The sequence below is a fragment of the Wyeomyia smithii genome, chromosome 3 (assembly GCF_029784165.1).
Source record: "Wyeomyia smithii strain HCP4-BCI-WySm-NY-G18 chromosome 3, ASM2978416v1, whole genome shotgun sequence".
NCBI classification, from domain to species: Eukaryota; Metazoa; Arthropoda; class Insecta; order Diptera; family Culicidae; genus Wyeomyia; species Wyeomyia smithii.
Window position 1 is genome coordinate 140,245,453 of NC_073696.1, and position 15,450 is coordinate 140,260,902.

Below are 15,450 nucleotides of genomic sequence, written 5' to 3' on the forward strand. Positions count from 1 at the left end.
CAAATGTGAAATGTTTTTGCCTTTCTCCTAGAAAGGTATAGCAATCACTTGCAAAACCGAAGATATAAAAGTGCTCCAAAGGGCCGAATGGCATATATCACTCGACTCAGCTCGACGAGCTGAGCATTTTCTGTATGTGTGTGTGTATGTGTGTGTGTGTATGTGCAGATTTTTATTCTCACTCACTTTTCTCAGAGATGGCTAGACCGATTTCCATGAAATTAATTGCAAATGGAAGGTCTTGTTGTCTCATAAGACCTCATTAAATTTTATTGTAATCGGATTTTTAGTTTAGAGGTTATGTATCAAAATGTAAAAATCATGAAACATCATTATCTCTAAAACCACAAAACCGATTTGAACATATTTGGTTTCAAATGAACGACCTACCTTGAAAACCCTTAACTTTTGAATTTTATGAAGATTGGACATGTGGTTCAAAAGTTATGAAAAGAAACGTGTTTTTAGGACTGTTTAATCTCACTCATGTTTCTCAGAGATGACTGGACCGATTTTCATGAAATTAGTGTCAAATGGAAGGTCTAGTTGCCTCATAAAACCCTATTGATTTGTTTTGTAATCAGATCATTACTTTGCCTGTTATGTTTAAAAATGTGAAATCCAGCTATGAAAAGAAACATATTCCGAAGACTACTTGGACTCATTCACTTTTCTCAGAGATGGCCGATCCGATTTCCACAAAATTAGTGTCAAATAATGAGTCTAGCTGCCACATAACACCCTATTGAATTTTACTGTAATCGGACTGTAATTTCGTCTGTAATGTACCGACATGTGAAAATCACGAAACTTCATTATCTCTGAAACTACACAACCGATTTGATCAATATTATTATCAGATGAGCGGGCTAGTTAAGAGTTAACTGATGAATTATGATTGAACACGTGGTTTCAAAAAATTTTGGCTGCCCTGTACGTTCCTATTTCATTTGATTATAATCGAAGTTAAGCAACCGTTATGTATTAAATTGTTAATAAAACAACGAAAGTCTATTATCTCAAAGATTACATGACTTATTTGAACATAACTAGTGTCATACGAACGAGTCATCTCTCAAACTTACAAATAACAAACTTCATAACAATTTGTTATATGGCTCAAAAGTTATGGAAAGAAAAGAAATTCAAAGACTATTGAAAACTACACCTGCTTTGAGAGATAAAAAGCCCTTAACATAATTTAAATGTGGTATCATACTATTTGAACGTTCCAAATTCATTGATTCCTTGCGTGTTTAAAATCTGCAAATGCACGACGAATCGGCCATAGGATATGATCAAAGACAAATAACAAATCGTTTAAAATGATTGGTTTTATCGAAATGACAACATCCTCGACTTTTGGCTTCTGTACATCGTTTTAATTCTGAATGTATTCATATTGGGTGGTATTCGGTCATTTTCTGCAGATTTTCTGGCATCAATCTGACACCGGAAATACCTATATTGGGAGGTATTTAGTTATTTTGGTTGTTTTCCAGAAACTAAAAGTGGTCGTCTTTACACTAGTAAGTAAGAGAAATAAGTGTTGTTGTCTGGTCCCGTTAACGTGTCCGTTCTATCAGTGTTGTATGGTCGTCTTTAAGTTCAAAATGGTGTCCAGTGTCAATGTGTGGTTTCCATGCATCATCTCGATTACGTAAATATCCATATTGAGTATTATTCGGTTATTTTCAACTGTTTCCTAGAAGTTGCCATTTAGCAATTTAAAATGGCGCCTGAGGTCAATTGTTAGCTCCTTGCATCATTCTGGTTCCAGAGATACTCATATTGGATAGTATTTGTTTATTTTAGGCTGTTTTTCACAAACCGGTAGTCGCCATCTTGGATTTCAAAATGGTATTTAAGATAATTTCTGGCCTCTGAGCGTCATTCGGGTTGAAGAAACACCCATATTGGGTGTCATTCGATTATTTTCGGCTGTTTCCCAGAAACCTGAAGTCGCCAACCTAGAATCCAAAATGGGGTCTGTGGTCGATTTCAGCTGCTGTGTATCATTCTAGATTCGGAGGGAGATACTCATGTTAGACGGAAATCGGCCATTTTTGGCTGTTTTCCAGAAACCAGAAGTTGCCATCCTGCAATTCATAATGGTGTCTGAGGTCAATTTTTAGCTTCTTGCAACATTCTGGCTCCGGAAATACTCATATTGGGTGGTATTTGGTCACTTTGGGCTGTTTTTCAGAAACCGAAAGCTGTCATTTTGGACTTTAAAATTGCCTGTGAAATCAATTTCTGTCATCTGGGCGTAATTCTGGTTCCGAAAACATTCATATTGAATGGTATTTGGTCATTTCCGGCTGTTTGCCAGACACCGGAAATCACCATCTTAAAATTCAAGATTGTGTCTGTGATCAATTTTTAGCTTCTGTCCATCTTTAATGGGAATCGTCCATTTCAGGCCGTTTTCCAGAAACCGGAAGTTGCCATCTTACAATTCAAAATGTTATCTGAAGTCGATTTGTGGCTCCAGTGCATCATTACGGTTCTGGAAATACACATATTGGGTGGTATTTGGTCGTTTGCCGCTGTTTTTTAGAAACCGGAAGTTTGGATTTCATGATTTTGACTCCATTTTGGATTTCATGATGGCATTTGAAGACAATTACGATCGATTTTAGCTCCTGTGTATCATTTCAGATCCGGATATTATTATTTTGGGTGGAAATAGGCCATTTTTGGCTGTTTCCCTAAAACCGGAAGTCGCCATCTTACAATCCAAAATGTTGCCTGAGGTCGATTATGGAACAAATTTATTACCACTAAAAACATTTACCTGCCGAATATGGTTCCATTGAGTTGGTTAGCTCTCGAGATGTGCAGAAATATGTGTTTCATTTCCACTTCCAGAAAAAAGTGGGGAGTCCAACTATTCTGGACATGCTTGTTGCCCCTTAAAACATCCACATGCCAAATTCGGTTTCATTTGCTTGGTTTGTTCTTGAGTTGTGCTGAAATTGATGTTTCATTTGTATGGGACCCCTCCCTTCCAGGAGTGGGAGGGGTCTCAAACTATCATAGGAACCTTTATCGGCATTAAAAACCCCTACATACAAATTTTCACGTCGATCAGTTCGGTAGTTTTTGAGCCTATATGGATCAGACAGACAGACTGGACTGCATTTTTATATGTATAGATTACAACATCCATGTTTAAGAACCTAAAGAGTGAATATACATTTATTGGATTGAAGCGTTCATGTAAATCTATTTTCACAAATAATAAGATTGAATGAGAAAGGCAGGGTCTGACCGCTAGGTGGATTAATTTAGGTTTTTTAAGCACAATCGAATATATACTAAGGATGGGACTCGTATGCCTTTATTTTCAATATAGGACAGACAAGGTTTGGTATTTTTTCAGTATTTTTCAGAACAATCTTCCAAATTTCATCAAGGCTTACGAAAATTTGAACAAAATTAGATACATTGGCAGCATAAACTAAAATTTGCCAAAAAGTCATATGGGACTCTTATGCTTTTATGGGCAGTATAGCAAGCGAACGAACTAATGCACCTTAGTCATTTATATGTCGGTGGATAGATAAAATGTGTGACGATTGTTTGACATAATGTTCAACATTGTTGCTTTACTGCCTAATGGTGGAAAAAGGTGAAAAGATCCAAGGTCAAGCTTTCCCATACATTTCCCTTGCTATGGGCTACTTCCCGAGCACGGATAACAATAACATGGACGGAATAAATTCCACTGTCTACATATTTTGACTCAACAAAGTGTTTTGTTCCGTTTGTCTTTCTCGAAACTACGTGGCCACGCTCTCATGGCAAAAATCTACGCTGAACTCGATACAAAATATTTCGTGTGTAAAATTCAGCTTCAGTCTACTTTGTCACACAATAGCAAGTGGAGTATAGCTGTTAGAGGTACGCGACATTGAGAAACGAGAGCTGCATAAGAGTCAACTTCCAGGCACTGCGAAGCATGTTACCTTTATTTTGCATAACAGTTACCATCGTATGCTGCAGGATATTTTGCTAGTACAGCTACTGGAGGGCACATCGGAGAGCAAATTACATTATGCGCGACCAAGCAAAATATTCAATGCTACCGGTGGTGCGATCGTCAGTATTCTGTAGCACACATTTCGAGCTAAAGATTATGGAATCGTTTCTTTTCAGAACTATAAATGCTTGAAGATAAGAGTTATGAGAATTTTTCACAACTACTACTAGTGGGAAATGTTCATCTATTTCTCAATAATCATTTTTACAATAACGACCAGGGCGCACCAAAGATAAACGGTAGTGTTGCCTATGAATAGTTTATCACAGCAAGATATAACCCTCATTTCAAGAATTTTCACTGCTAAATTGAGTGATTTTCCGGTTTAACTGTTTCTTTGTGCCCACTCGAACACCGTTATCAGTCAAATATTAGTAACGAAAATTAGTTAACCTAAGAACCACAGTGATTTTCGCATCGGGAAAACAAAAACTTTTTTTTGGTGCTTATGAAAATCACTCAGTAGTATCGAAGGTGTTTTGTTTTCTTTCTCTTTCTCTAAGCTGCGTGGCCACGCCTCAATGGCAAAAATCTACGCTGAACTCGATACAAAAGACTGCGTGTGGAAAATTCAGCTTCAGTCTAGTTTGTCACACAATAGCGAGTGGAGTATAGCTGTTAGAGGTACGCGACATTGAGAAACGAGAGCTGCATACAAGTCATCTTGCAGGCACTGCGGAACATGTTACCTTTATATTTCATACGGCAGCAACAGTTACTATCGTACGGTGCAGAATATTTAGCTGGCACAGCTACTGGAGGGCACAGCGGAGAGCAAACTTTATTATGCGCGGTCGAGCAAAATATTGAATGCTACCGATGGTGCGATCATTAGCGTTCTGTAGCACGAATTTTATATTGAAGATTATTAAAACGGTTCTTTTCAGAACTATAGATGCTTGAAGATAAGAGTTATGAAAGTTTTCGCAACTACTACTAGTGTAAATTTTTCATGTATTCATGCATCGTTAGTTTTTAAATAACGACCATCAAATATAAACGGTAGTGTTGCCTATGAACAGTTTAACGCAGCATATAATATATATATATATTTAGTCCTACGTCACCATTTCATACAACCCCTAGGGCTGTATAGCTTGTAGTATTTTAATTCAATTTAGGATATGATGCTGATCCCATCTCTGTGCTATTCCCGACATTGAAAGCTATTTTCGCACTAAATATTTGACGGCAGACAGATTATGACTGCCTACACCCCCGTTTGTGTGTTGCCAAAATACGACAGTTTTTCACTGGAGGAATTGCCGCTACCGCACAAAAGCAGCTTTTTACTAGAAGAGGTGATACCGCTACACTTTCCGCTGACGCTGCTATTACTACCGCTAGTACCCGCTATCGTTGCTGCCCGCTGCTACATAGTTGGCACCGTCCTTCACTAGTAAACTGCTTGCTTTTTTATGACTTTCTAATAAACTTTTTTTCATTTCTTGTTATTTAAAACTTTTTATTAACAATTTTCAAAAGTAGGGTAGCAAACGGCTTCGGCAGTGGTTTACTTCGGCAGGTTTTCTGCGGTAATCTTAACCACTGCCGAAGCCGTTCACTACCTACAATAGTTCAAATAATCGAATGACAATTGTCTGCATTTAGGTTAATGCATGGATAATTTTCAATTGATTGCTACAAAAACGACGGAAATGCGTTGGAAGCTAAGCAGCTTATAAGCATAAAAAACACAAATTTTTTCCCCTTTTCCGTTTTTGTATTCTCCTTTTCACCCCAATGTAGCCGATCTTCCTGAGAAACGTGGTTCTACGTAAAAAAAAAACAAGTCTTTATTATGCTCAACTTCAGTGATGTTTCAAGATAGTTTACAGTTCTAAATTTCCGCTAGCGAAATTTGTCAGCAAACCCGGTTGGAGAACACACAGATATTTCACCAATCTGCAGTTTACAGTTCATGCGAAGCGGATACAACCACCACCTAACTGATGGGGGAGCGGGGGTGATTTTTTTTCCTGTGTGGACTCATCACTGCGACCAGAGCTTAGATCTATTGTGATATTGTCCAAGTGTTTTTTGTACTCCGCACTTCATATTATTGGCAGTATCACTATTGAAGTAAGTGATACGCTTATCTTTCATATCCGTGCTTGTGTGTAAATTGTACCTTTCCGTTTCAAGCTTACTGCTCTACTATACCGAGCCTCTGTTCATCCTAACAATATCATCTAATTACCTGTAGAGAATTTCATACGTTACTCACATCAGTTTTATTATAAAAGGGACTTAGTTTTGTTAGAAGGAGAGTCAACAGGGGTACTGTAGAATTCAGATTAAAGGAAAGGTACGTGGTGGGGAGCCTGAGAATAAACCCATGCTAAAGTCCTTCGACAACCAAATGGCCTGATTCTACTGAGATTCGAACCCACGACCACCTGCTTAACAAAGCGGACTCTGTAACCTTGTGGCCACGGAGCTCCCATAGCGGGGGTGATAGATGCAAGTGGATTGTTTGATGCTGTCGCAGAACCGTAATGATCACAGCCCTGCTGCTCCTGTCTGGCCGTGACTAGGAATTAAACGCCGGTGGGGTGGTAATGGTGGTGTGGTATGTAATTCTGGGATTGGATTTCCCGGGAAACGGGAATGAAAAATCTTATTTCCCGGGAGTTCCCGGGAACCGGGAATTAAAAATAATCTTAGCAAAAATGAGATTTCAAATAAAGTTTGTTAATAAAAAGTATCAAACAATCGTTTCAAATTTCATCATCAATTTGCATGAAAAACGGATTGAAAAACAAAACTTATTCAAGTTTACTCCAGAAATTCATGATCGATTTTTTGTAGCAAATGTTAGCAGAAGAGAAGGTTTCAGGGTTTTTATGCGATTAGCCTTAGATCCTCCTTAGAGATTTTCGTCAAGCCTAAATAATGTAATTCCCTTCTGTAAAACTTTGCTTGAGATCGCTGATCACCGCTGGTGTCTGACTTCTAGAAAATTTCTAAATCACCGCATTTCATTTGAAACAAAAGAGTCCAATACTTTTAGTTTGTTAAAGATAAAGCTGCGTGTTTACCAGGCAGGGTTTAGAGCATTTGAATGCCTACGTAATTAATGTGAAATCGCGGTCACGACCCAAGTTACACTGACTGAGTTTTGTTAATTTATTTATTTCTGGTCGCATTGATTTACGATTTTTTGTTATCAATTTACAGGTTTCAAAGTTTTTTGTCAATGAACATAGAAAAAATCAAGCAACTATCTGCTTAGTAGTAAACTCAATAGCAAAAAAAAGACATAAGACAAAGAAACTGTTTCCTAATTTTTCGTTTACTAAATAAGACAGCATATATTTTTGACAAATAATTTAAGCAAATAATTTGATAATACACGGCAAGAAATATTGATCGTTATTTCAAGCTAATAATTGCTTCGTATAATGCACACTTTGAAGCTGTTTTCCACTTCTACGACGTCAGTTTCGTGTTTTGACACGATATTTAATTTTATTGCAATATTGTATGAAAAATTTTTCAAGGAGCTCAGGATTCCCGGGATCCCGGGAATCAATATTTCTACTCCTGGGATCCGGGAATCCCGGGAAAAAGTAATTCCCAAGAAATCGTTCCCGGGATTGCAAACCCTAATTACCACCCCACCGGCGTTTAATTCCTAGTCTCGGCCACACAGGAGCAGCAGGGCTGTGATCATTACGGCTCTGCGACAGCATCAAACAATCCACTTCATCACTCGGTGATCCAACAGTATCACACAGCTGTTTAAATTGAACAGCATTCGTTGGCACAGCCGGCCCATTATTTAGTTTTTCGGCAAAATAGGCACGAATTCTTCTACCGCCTAATTTATCTTTACAGGCGGGACAAATAAACATTGCCCCCTTGTGCGAACAAACCCTTGTGGGCACGACCGGTAATTTCACAACATTGCTAGCCGATGTGATGAAAGGCATCACAGAAATCGCGGGGCACTGGTTTCAAATCATCAATAGGCAGATGACACTTGCCGCACAGCTTCTTATCCATCAATTCTAGCAGCAACAACAACAACGAGTTTACATTTCTTGCGAAGGAACTCTAAACTGGGCTTGATGGAAAATACAAACTTTACGGCTAGCTATTTGTATGCGAGCACTACGTCATTCCTACATTCCGTATTGGAACTCGACCTTTTGTTTTACTATAGGTACCTAGACTTCGCAGAGTTAAGTGTACAGGACAATTGCGAGGCTAGCGCTACGACACTAACTACTCACTACTGACACTAATTGTCTCTCCCGAGCCGGGACTCAAACATACGATGACTGGCTTGTTAGGCCAGCATCGTACCTCGAGACGAGCTGGGAGATTCTGTTTTCGTCAAAAATGTTCAAGTATTCTTTTTGATATATTTTCTGATTGAGCTTTGTACAACTAATGTTTTATGAGTTATAATGCTTTGAATAAATCCTGCGACCTGCGGAAAATACTCAGTTTTCTAAATCAAAACTTGATTAAATTTTTGCGATTTCCCAAATGGAAATGGAACGCTCCAAACATAGATGGTTGTCTAATTATAGAAAAATGCTAAACGAAAATGTTAAAATTTTCCAGATGAAAGGAAAAAACAAAGCCAGAACGGTTTGCTTGATTAGTAAAAAGTTTTCAGAAAAATTGCAGAGCGTAATTTTGCCCTTCAAGGAAAATATTACTGTTTACAACTTAGCTGAATACGTTATACCAAACAAACGAACTGTTTTTTTTCTGGATAATTTCAACTTTTGTGTTTTTGTTTCACATTTTTGGATAGTTAACAAGGTTTAGCTAATGTTTTGAAATCTTCATAACAAATATTTGATTTCTAAGATATAAATGCTTTAAGATAACATTGCACAGTGGGGAATCGCTGGCCATCGACCCAAAAATGAAAATGCAAATTTCATTTCAATTGTATTTTTCCTATAGTTGTATACTATTGAAGTGTCAGAATCCAATTTTTTAGAGCATTACGACAAAATTTGAATTTTCTATGATTTTTCAAAGTGTACTGAGTCAGCGTTTTTTGGCGTTTTTCTTGAAAAAAATGGAATGTTGCGAAATTTGCTGGAGCTTCAAGGGTAACTTGTATCTTGATGACGTCTAAAGAAAAGTTGTCTGTAAAATAGTGGAAAATAAATCCTCATCATTGGATAATGTATAATCTCATTGAATTACTCAAAAAAATTAGGCGGAATCAGAAAATTACGTATTTTTTTGCATAAAACAGCGTTTAGACGGCAAGGTTTGGCACTATTGGCAATAGTTTTAAACGATAGCTTGGAAAAAATGCTTTCAAGAGCATCTAGTCCGATCCTGCGCAGAGTTGCGCAGAGTACCCTTCTTCCGAAGAGAAACAACAAGTGTTCGGCACATATCGGATTTTAAAAATGTAAATTTGAATTGCACACTGCGAACAGTCAACAGAATAACGAATGGCTCTTATTAGTCTGATAATAACAGCGTTTTCAAACATGTTTCAGTATGATTAATCACACTGTTTTCATATTAACAAGTTTAACCCTTCAATATTCCGATATTTAACGCAGTATTGAATACTAATCATTGTTTATGTTTCGTATCACCAGCACTGAGTACCAAAATCATAATTTAAGTTTGTATCATACCAGTCACATGTAAAAACAATCGTGTAAACACAAACCATGACATTATAAATCGCCTGCTAATTTCTACAGAACAAATAGTGAATTATTATTTTGACGTTAGAAACTGCATTTTGGAAATTCTCCTTGAAGATATTAAAACTGTATTAAAAATGAACACAAAAATAAGGATGAAGGTGGAAGTGAATAAAAAGAAGAATGCGATAAAAAGAAGCAATTTAATAAAGTCACTTTGAAAAATAAAAACAAGTCAAAAGTAATTTTCATCACGAAGCATATTTTTCAATTGATATTTTTTTTTATTTTCCTAATAACTAAATAATATTTTTATGTTTTTTTTATGGCATATGTAAGTCTTTCAAGTATCATGCATTTTGTTCTCCAAAAAATTGAAACCGACGTGAAATTTTCCTCGTATAATATATATAAAAACATGAAAATTCCTCTGGCATTAAAAATACACATTTTCATGCAAAAATAACATCAAATTCGGACTCAGCGTCCCAAAATTATATAAAAACCATGTATTTTCCATGATTTGAAGACATTTTTTTGCTTGGCCAGCATTTGTATGGAGTCGCCCCACTGTGCATTGGTCGGCAAAAGTAAAAAATCATATGCTCAAAATAGTCGCCCTAAAACATTATAGATTTTTAACCATTCCTTTGGATTTTGGAGCCCCTAGTTTATGCAGAAGTGCGTTAAGAAATCGCACAGTAAATGTTTATAAGTGTAAATGATTTTGGGTCTTTCTTTCAATTTTTCTTTTCAGTAAATTTTTTTACTATGTATTATTTTGGAAAGACAAAATTTTTATTTACAACTTTACTGAAGGCGTCGAACCGGTCAAACAAACCGTTTTCAACAATTTTGCGTATGAGTTATGTAAAGACATGAAAATACCTCTTTGCTCAAGTTATTTTAGATTTTCTAGCAACAACCATAAGTTTATCGAAATGTGTGATCGGTGTTACACAATTCACTTTTCGACAACAAGACTATTAGGCAGACAGTTAAATAACATTGATGGCATGAGCAGGTTTACAGAACTACGTTCTAAATTTTATTTTCATACGCATAACATAGCATCTGTCAGTGGGGCCCGCAAATCGTGGACCGCTGCCATGTGAGTTGCGATAAAGCAAAGCAAATAAGATAGAGATGCCAGCTAGCTGGTATCTCCGAAACCCTACATTTTTGATGAAAATCCACTGGTTATCTCACCCAACCATCTATTTTTTTTAACTTGTGAGGGAATGATATTTAACTAAACTTGTGTTTCTTGCCATTCGTTTCAATGTGCCACCAATTGTATTGCATGCTTTTTTGCTACGGAAAATCGCGAACTGCAAAAATGTTTATTTTTTTATTTCTGAATTTACGTAGACTTCATATTTTTTTCCTATTTTTGCATTGCGGTACAGCTGCATCAGATATAAATATCACTTTGTTCTAGTCTATTTTATCAAAAATACTCATTGATTTTTCAATAAACATCTCAACTGCAACCAAGGATGGTCAAAATCGTATCAGAGAATATTGTCTCAATCGACTGAGAGACGAAGTTGATTCATACGCTGAAAAAGATCGAATGTTTATCACTGATTTTATCGCCGATTACCTTCATTTACTGCAACAGCATCATAATGATTTACTTACGACATTACGATAGAGCTGACATGTTTGAGTATCCCAAATTCCAAATAATATTTAACAAAGGAATAAATGGTGGCTTAGTTATATTTCAGAAACCACTCTGAGCGTCATAAAACATAAACAACTGGGATAATTTTGCAACAAAAAATCAAGTCACTATTATTCTGCACAATTGCCAAAAACAAAAAGTGAAGGATAGATAGTAGCATGTGACATAAATGCAATGTTTTCTTAAAATTTAATATTTTGGATTGGGAAAATTGTTCTTCATTGGTAACTTAAATGTTATTTTTAATTTTTTACTCAAACAACTTCTCAAATTGCGATAAATGCTTAGTTTGCCACGTTCAATTAATATAAGAATTGTTTTATCATTTTTTAGGATATTCACATTATTCGAGTTCGAAGTGCTCAATACTAACTTTATTAAAGAGGCTTTGAGCTTTTCAGCTGATTCGCCCCTAAGTTTAATATTGTTTAACATTTCAAAGATAGCAAATCTGTGTCGAACATTCATAATAACGTCTTGAGGATTTAATTAGAATATGATTTTTTGAAAACTTTGCTAGCTGAAAAATAAATATCGTATTTTATAAATTGGGTCGGGCATGAGAAGATGAGAAAAAACGGGTTCACCACCGAAAGCAGAGCCACAGAAAGCAGAAGCACGAAAAGCAGAATCACTCCACCGTACACGAAAGGCAGTATATTTTCAAAGAAGGAAATATGAAAGGCAGAATTTCGAAGGGCACGAAAGGCAGTACGGACATAATTACGAACATTGAAATAACACAAAAAAAACTCGCAGGATATTTTTTTTCTATTTCTGCTATGCGGTGAAAACTAAAGTCTACAGAGGATGCTCAAATAAACTGTTTATGTTTTTAGAATTAGAGAGAGAGAGTTTCTAGTAACTCTCTCTCTAATTCTAAAAACATAAACAGAGAGAGAGAGAAATAGAGAGAGAGAGAGAGAGAGGGAGAGAGAGAGAAAGAGAGAGAGTGAAAGAGAGAGAGGCTTGGCTTGGTTCTCAAGGCACTCACGGCGTCGTGTCGTGGGTAGTAGTTCCCTTCACAGTGCGGTTGATGTGACTCGATGTGACAAAAGTTTTATGACGATGTTATATGGTCGGCGTGCGACCAGACCGAGCCAAGCGCCGTTTTCTTTAAAATTGAGTTATTATCGCCAGTGGATGTGCAAACTGATAATCTATGTTCCATTAAAGAATGAAATCATTTGAACAGTTTATAGGCGTGTTATAATAAAAAATCTCTGTAGCACTTTGTGAAAAGAACGAAATTACGTTCGACCAGAGTGAACCGTAAACACAGACATAACATCTGGAGAAAGTGATTGTTTATGATTTAAAAGCAAACTTTGCGATTTATTTTAACCAGTAACTGATTTCTCCGCTTTGAACAGCTCGTTAATACGACTGTCATCAGAATTAGATAAATAAACAGCCAGGTGGTTTTCGTAGAGCCGGTTTCGTTTCAATGGGCACATCACTTTTTTCCAAGATCTTGTTGAGCCAGACCGACCCAAGTGCATTTTATTTTCATTTGATGTTTTTCAAATAAAATTATATTTTTTCTTGTAACAAACTCCAGGACTGGGTTAATATACGTTAAATCAATAAAATTAGACAATACCCGCTTCAAAATACCAGATCATTTCACATTGATACTATCTTAACACTTAGCACTTGGTGCGCAACAGAATAAAGCTTTGCTTGTCTATCAGCTGTGTAATTTTTGATACTGATTGAACTGAGAGATAAAGCATCGTTGATATCTATGTATTACGTTCGATAAGTGAGAAAAATTACTTGTTTAATAGTGCTTGTTTAATAGTCAAGTTGATATGTTGTAGTAAATACGTTTGACCAGACTGAACTGAAGACCATTTCTTTAAATTTTTGTTCGACCAGAGTGAACTGGGTGCATAGGTTCCAAAATAAAACCCAAATATTTTATCAATTATTGCTATTTTTCGTGTATTTATGATAAAAGGACATTCATTAAGCCCTATTGATTACGTGTTAGCATTAAATGAATGATAAGTTTAAACACGATTAATTTATGGGTGGGTAAACTTCAAATGCTAATTACTCAAAACAATGTGTTTGGCGCTTGGTTCTGTCTGGTCGCACACCGACCATGTACACATTACAATAGTCTCGATGGCTTGTTGGACATAATTAACATAAAACAAATCATACGGCGAAAACGCATAATCGAGCACAAGGAACCGAGGCGGCACAAAGCTGCCGTGGTTTCCGTAGTCCGAGCGGGCAATCGACCCACCGTCAAAAGCGGCGGCTTCTCGTATATAGACGACTGAACTACTGGTTTGTGTGGAACTTCTCGATTGCTGTGCCTTATCGCAGACATTTTCTTTGCGACTTAAACAATGATTTTTAGGCATATAACATTTCCAATCATTTTGGTAACCAGTAAAGTTTTAATATAGCTGTGATTGTATTTCGTACCTCTCGTACCTGTGGCTCTACTTTTCGTGTCCTTGGTTAATATGTCATTTGTGATTCTGTCTTTTGAATACTCGGCCTTCCGTGATTCTGCTTTTCATGATTCTGCCCTTCTTAGTTCCGCTTTCCGTAGGGTCCCAAAAAATAACCTTTTTCGGCTATTTTGTAATAATAAAGTTTAACAAAATAGTAATACCTGTACTTCATATAAATTTCAGTAGCAGTGCAATACTTTACAAGCAAGGTTCATAATAAATGTCATTCAAAGAAAATGATTTGTTTCATTTGTGAACTATCAAAATTTAAATCTTTCAGGCGTAACTATACTACTATCATTAACTGTATTCCTGAACTTAGTGGCGGAGACATTACCTCAAGTATCCGATGCAATTCCTTTGTTAGGTAGATATTTAAAGTAATAATATACGTAGAATGAAACTTGTTGAATTTTTGTTGTGTGCGTGTGTGTTCGTGCAACTTTATAAATGTATAAGAAAAAAAATTATGAAATTAATATTGTGTTTGCTACGTTTTTCCTGTTTTTATTATTGTACGAAACATTTTTTGCAAATTTTCTTGTTATTCTATGTCATCACGAAACACTACAAACAAAGACTCTATGACGAGAATAGATTCCGCATGCATATATCCACAGAATTTAATTATATCCCGTACCGTTGAGTACAATAACTAGATATCAAATCGGTGCAAAAAATTCTAGTTCAAAACAGTTTTTTATGGGGTTAAGGAATTACAAATAATAATGAGATTCCTATATTCAGAAGTTTTTTGTATTAACTACACTATCTCGTTCGCAATGCTGAGTTTCTTCAGACAAAAACTGTATCTTTTTTCAGGTCAACGAACAAAGCTCTTTTCTTATAGTAGCTGCACCTTAAGGTGTCGTATATACCGCCTATAATGCAAATGAGTGTTTGGTAGCAAGTGAAAATAACTATCTATTATTTTCAAAACCTGCCACGATTTTTTTATTTAACATCCAATATTTTGCATTTAACACATAAAAACCTGTACCTTCAAACGTAATGTAGCATGTTTTAATGAACTCATAACAATATTATAAAAACAAAACAAATGAAATAAAACCATAAGAACTGTGCTTGAAGCGTATACTTATATAACCTAATAAAGGTTTACAAATGTAAAAACATATATATATATATATATATATATATATATATATATATATATATATATATATATATATATATATATATATATATATATATATATATATATATATATATATATATATATATATATTTATATATATATATATATATATATATATATATATATATATATATATATATATATATATATATATATATATATATATATATATATATATATATATTTATTTATATATATATATATATATATATATATATATATATATATATATATATATATATATATATATATATATATATATATAATATAAGGGTGTCCCAAAAAAAAATCGATGTTGAAAAAGTCAAGGTGCTCAGCCGTAAATTGAAAGATAATGTTATTTATAGCATTTTGTGGAACATTTCGACTTTCTAAAAAATTGTTTTTCAGGTTGCCTAAACGTGATTTATGAAAAAATGACTTTTTTTCAGCTACGAACCCACTCT

General features: G+C 35.4%; 1 protein-coding gene across 4 annotated transcripts in view; it reads left to right on the forward strand.

Moving 5' to 3' along the window:
• LOC129727470 (CHRNA7-FAM7A fusion protein) overlaps positions 1-15,450 on the forward strand; it is a 519,941-nt gene that overhangs the window by 337,562 nt on the left and 166,929 nt on the right. For 3 of the 4 annotated variants that reach the window (XR_008728530.1, XM_055685335.1, XM_055685336.1), the window contains one exon: positions 14,126-14,212. The exons of the other annotated variant lie outside the window; for it this stretch is intronic. Coding sequence is in view for 2 of the 3 variants with exons in the window: in XM_055685335.1 (XP_055541310.1) it covers positions 14,126-14,212 (87 nt within the window). In the remaining variant the exon portion in view is untranslated. The remainder of the gene's footprint in view (positions 1-14,125; positions 14,213-15,450) is intronic. 4 annotated transcript variants of the gene reach the window in all.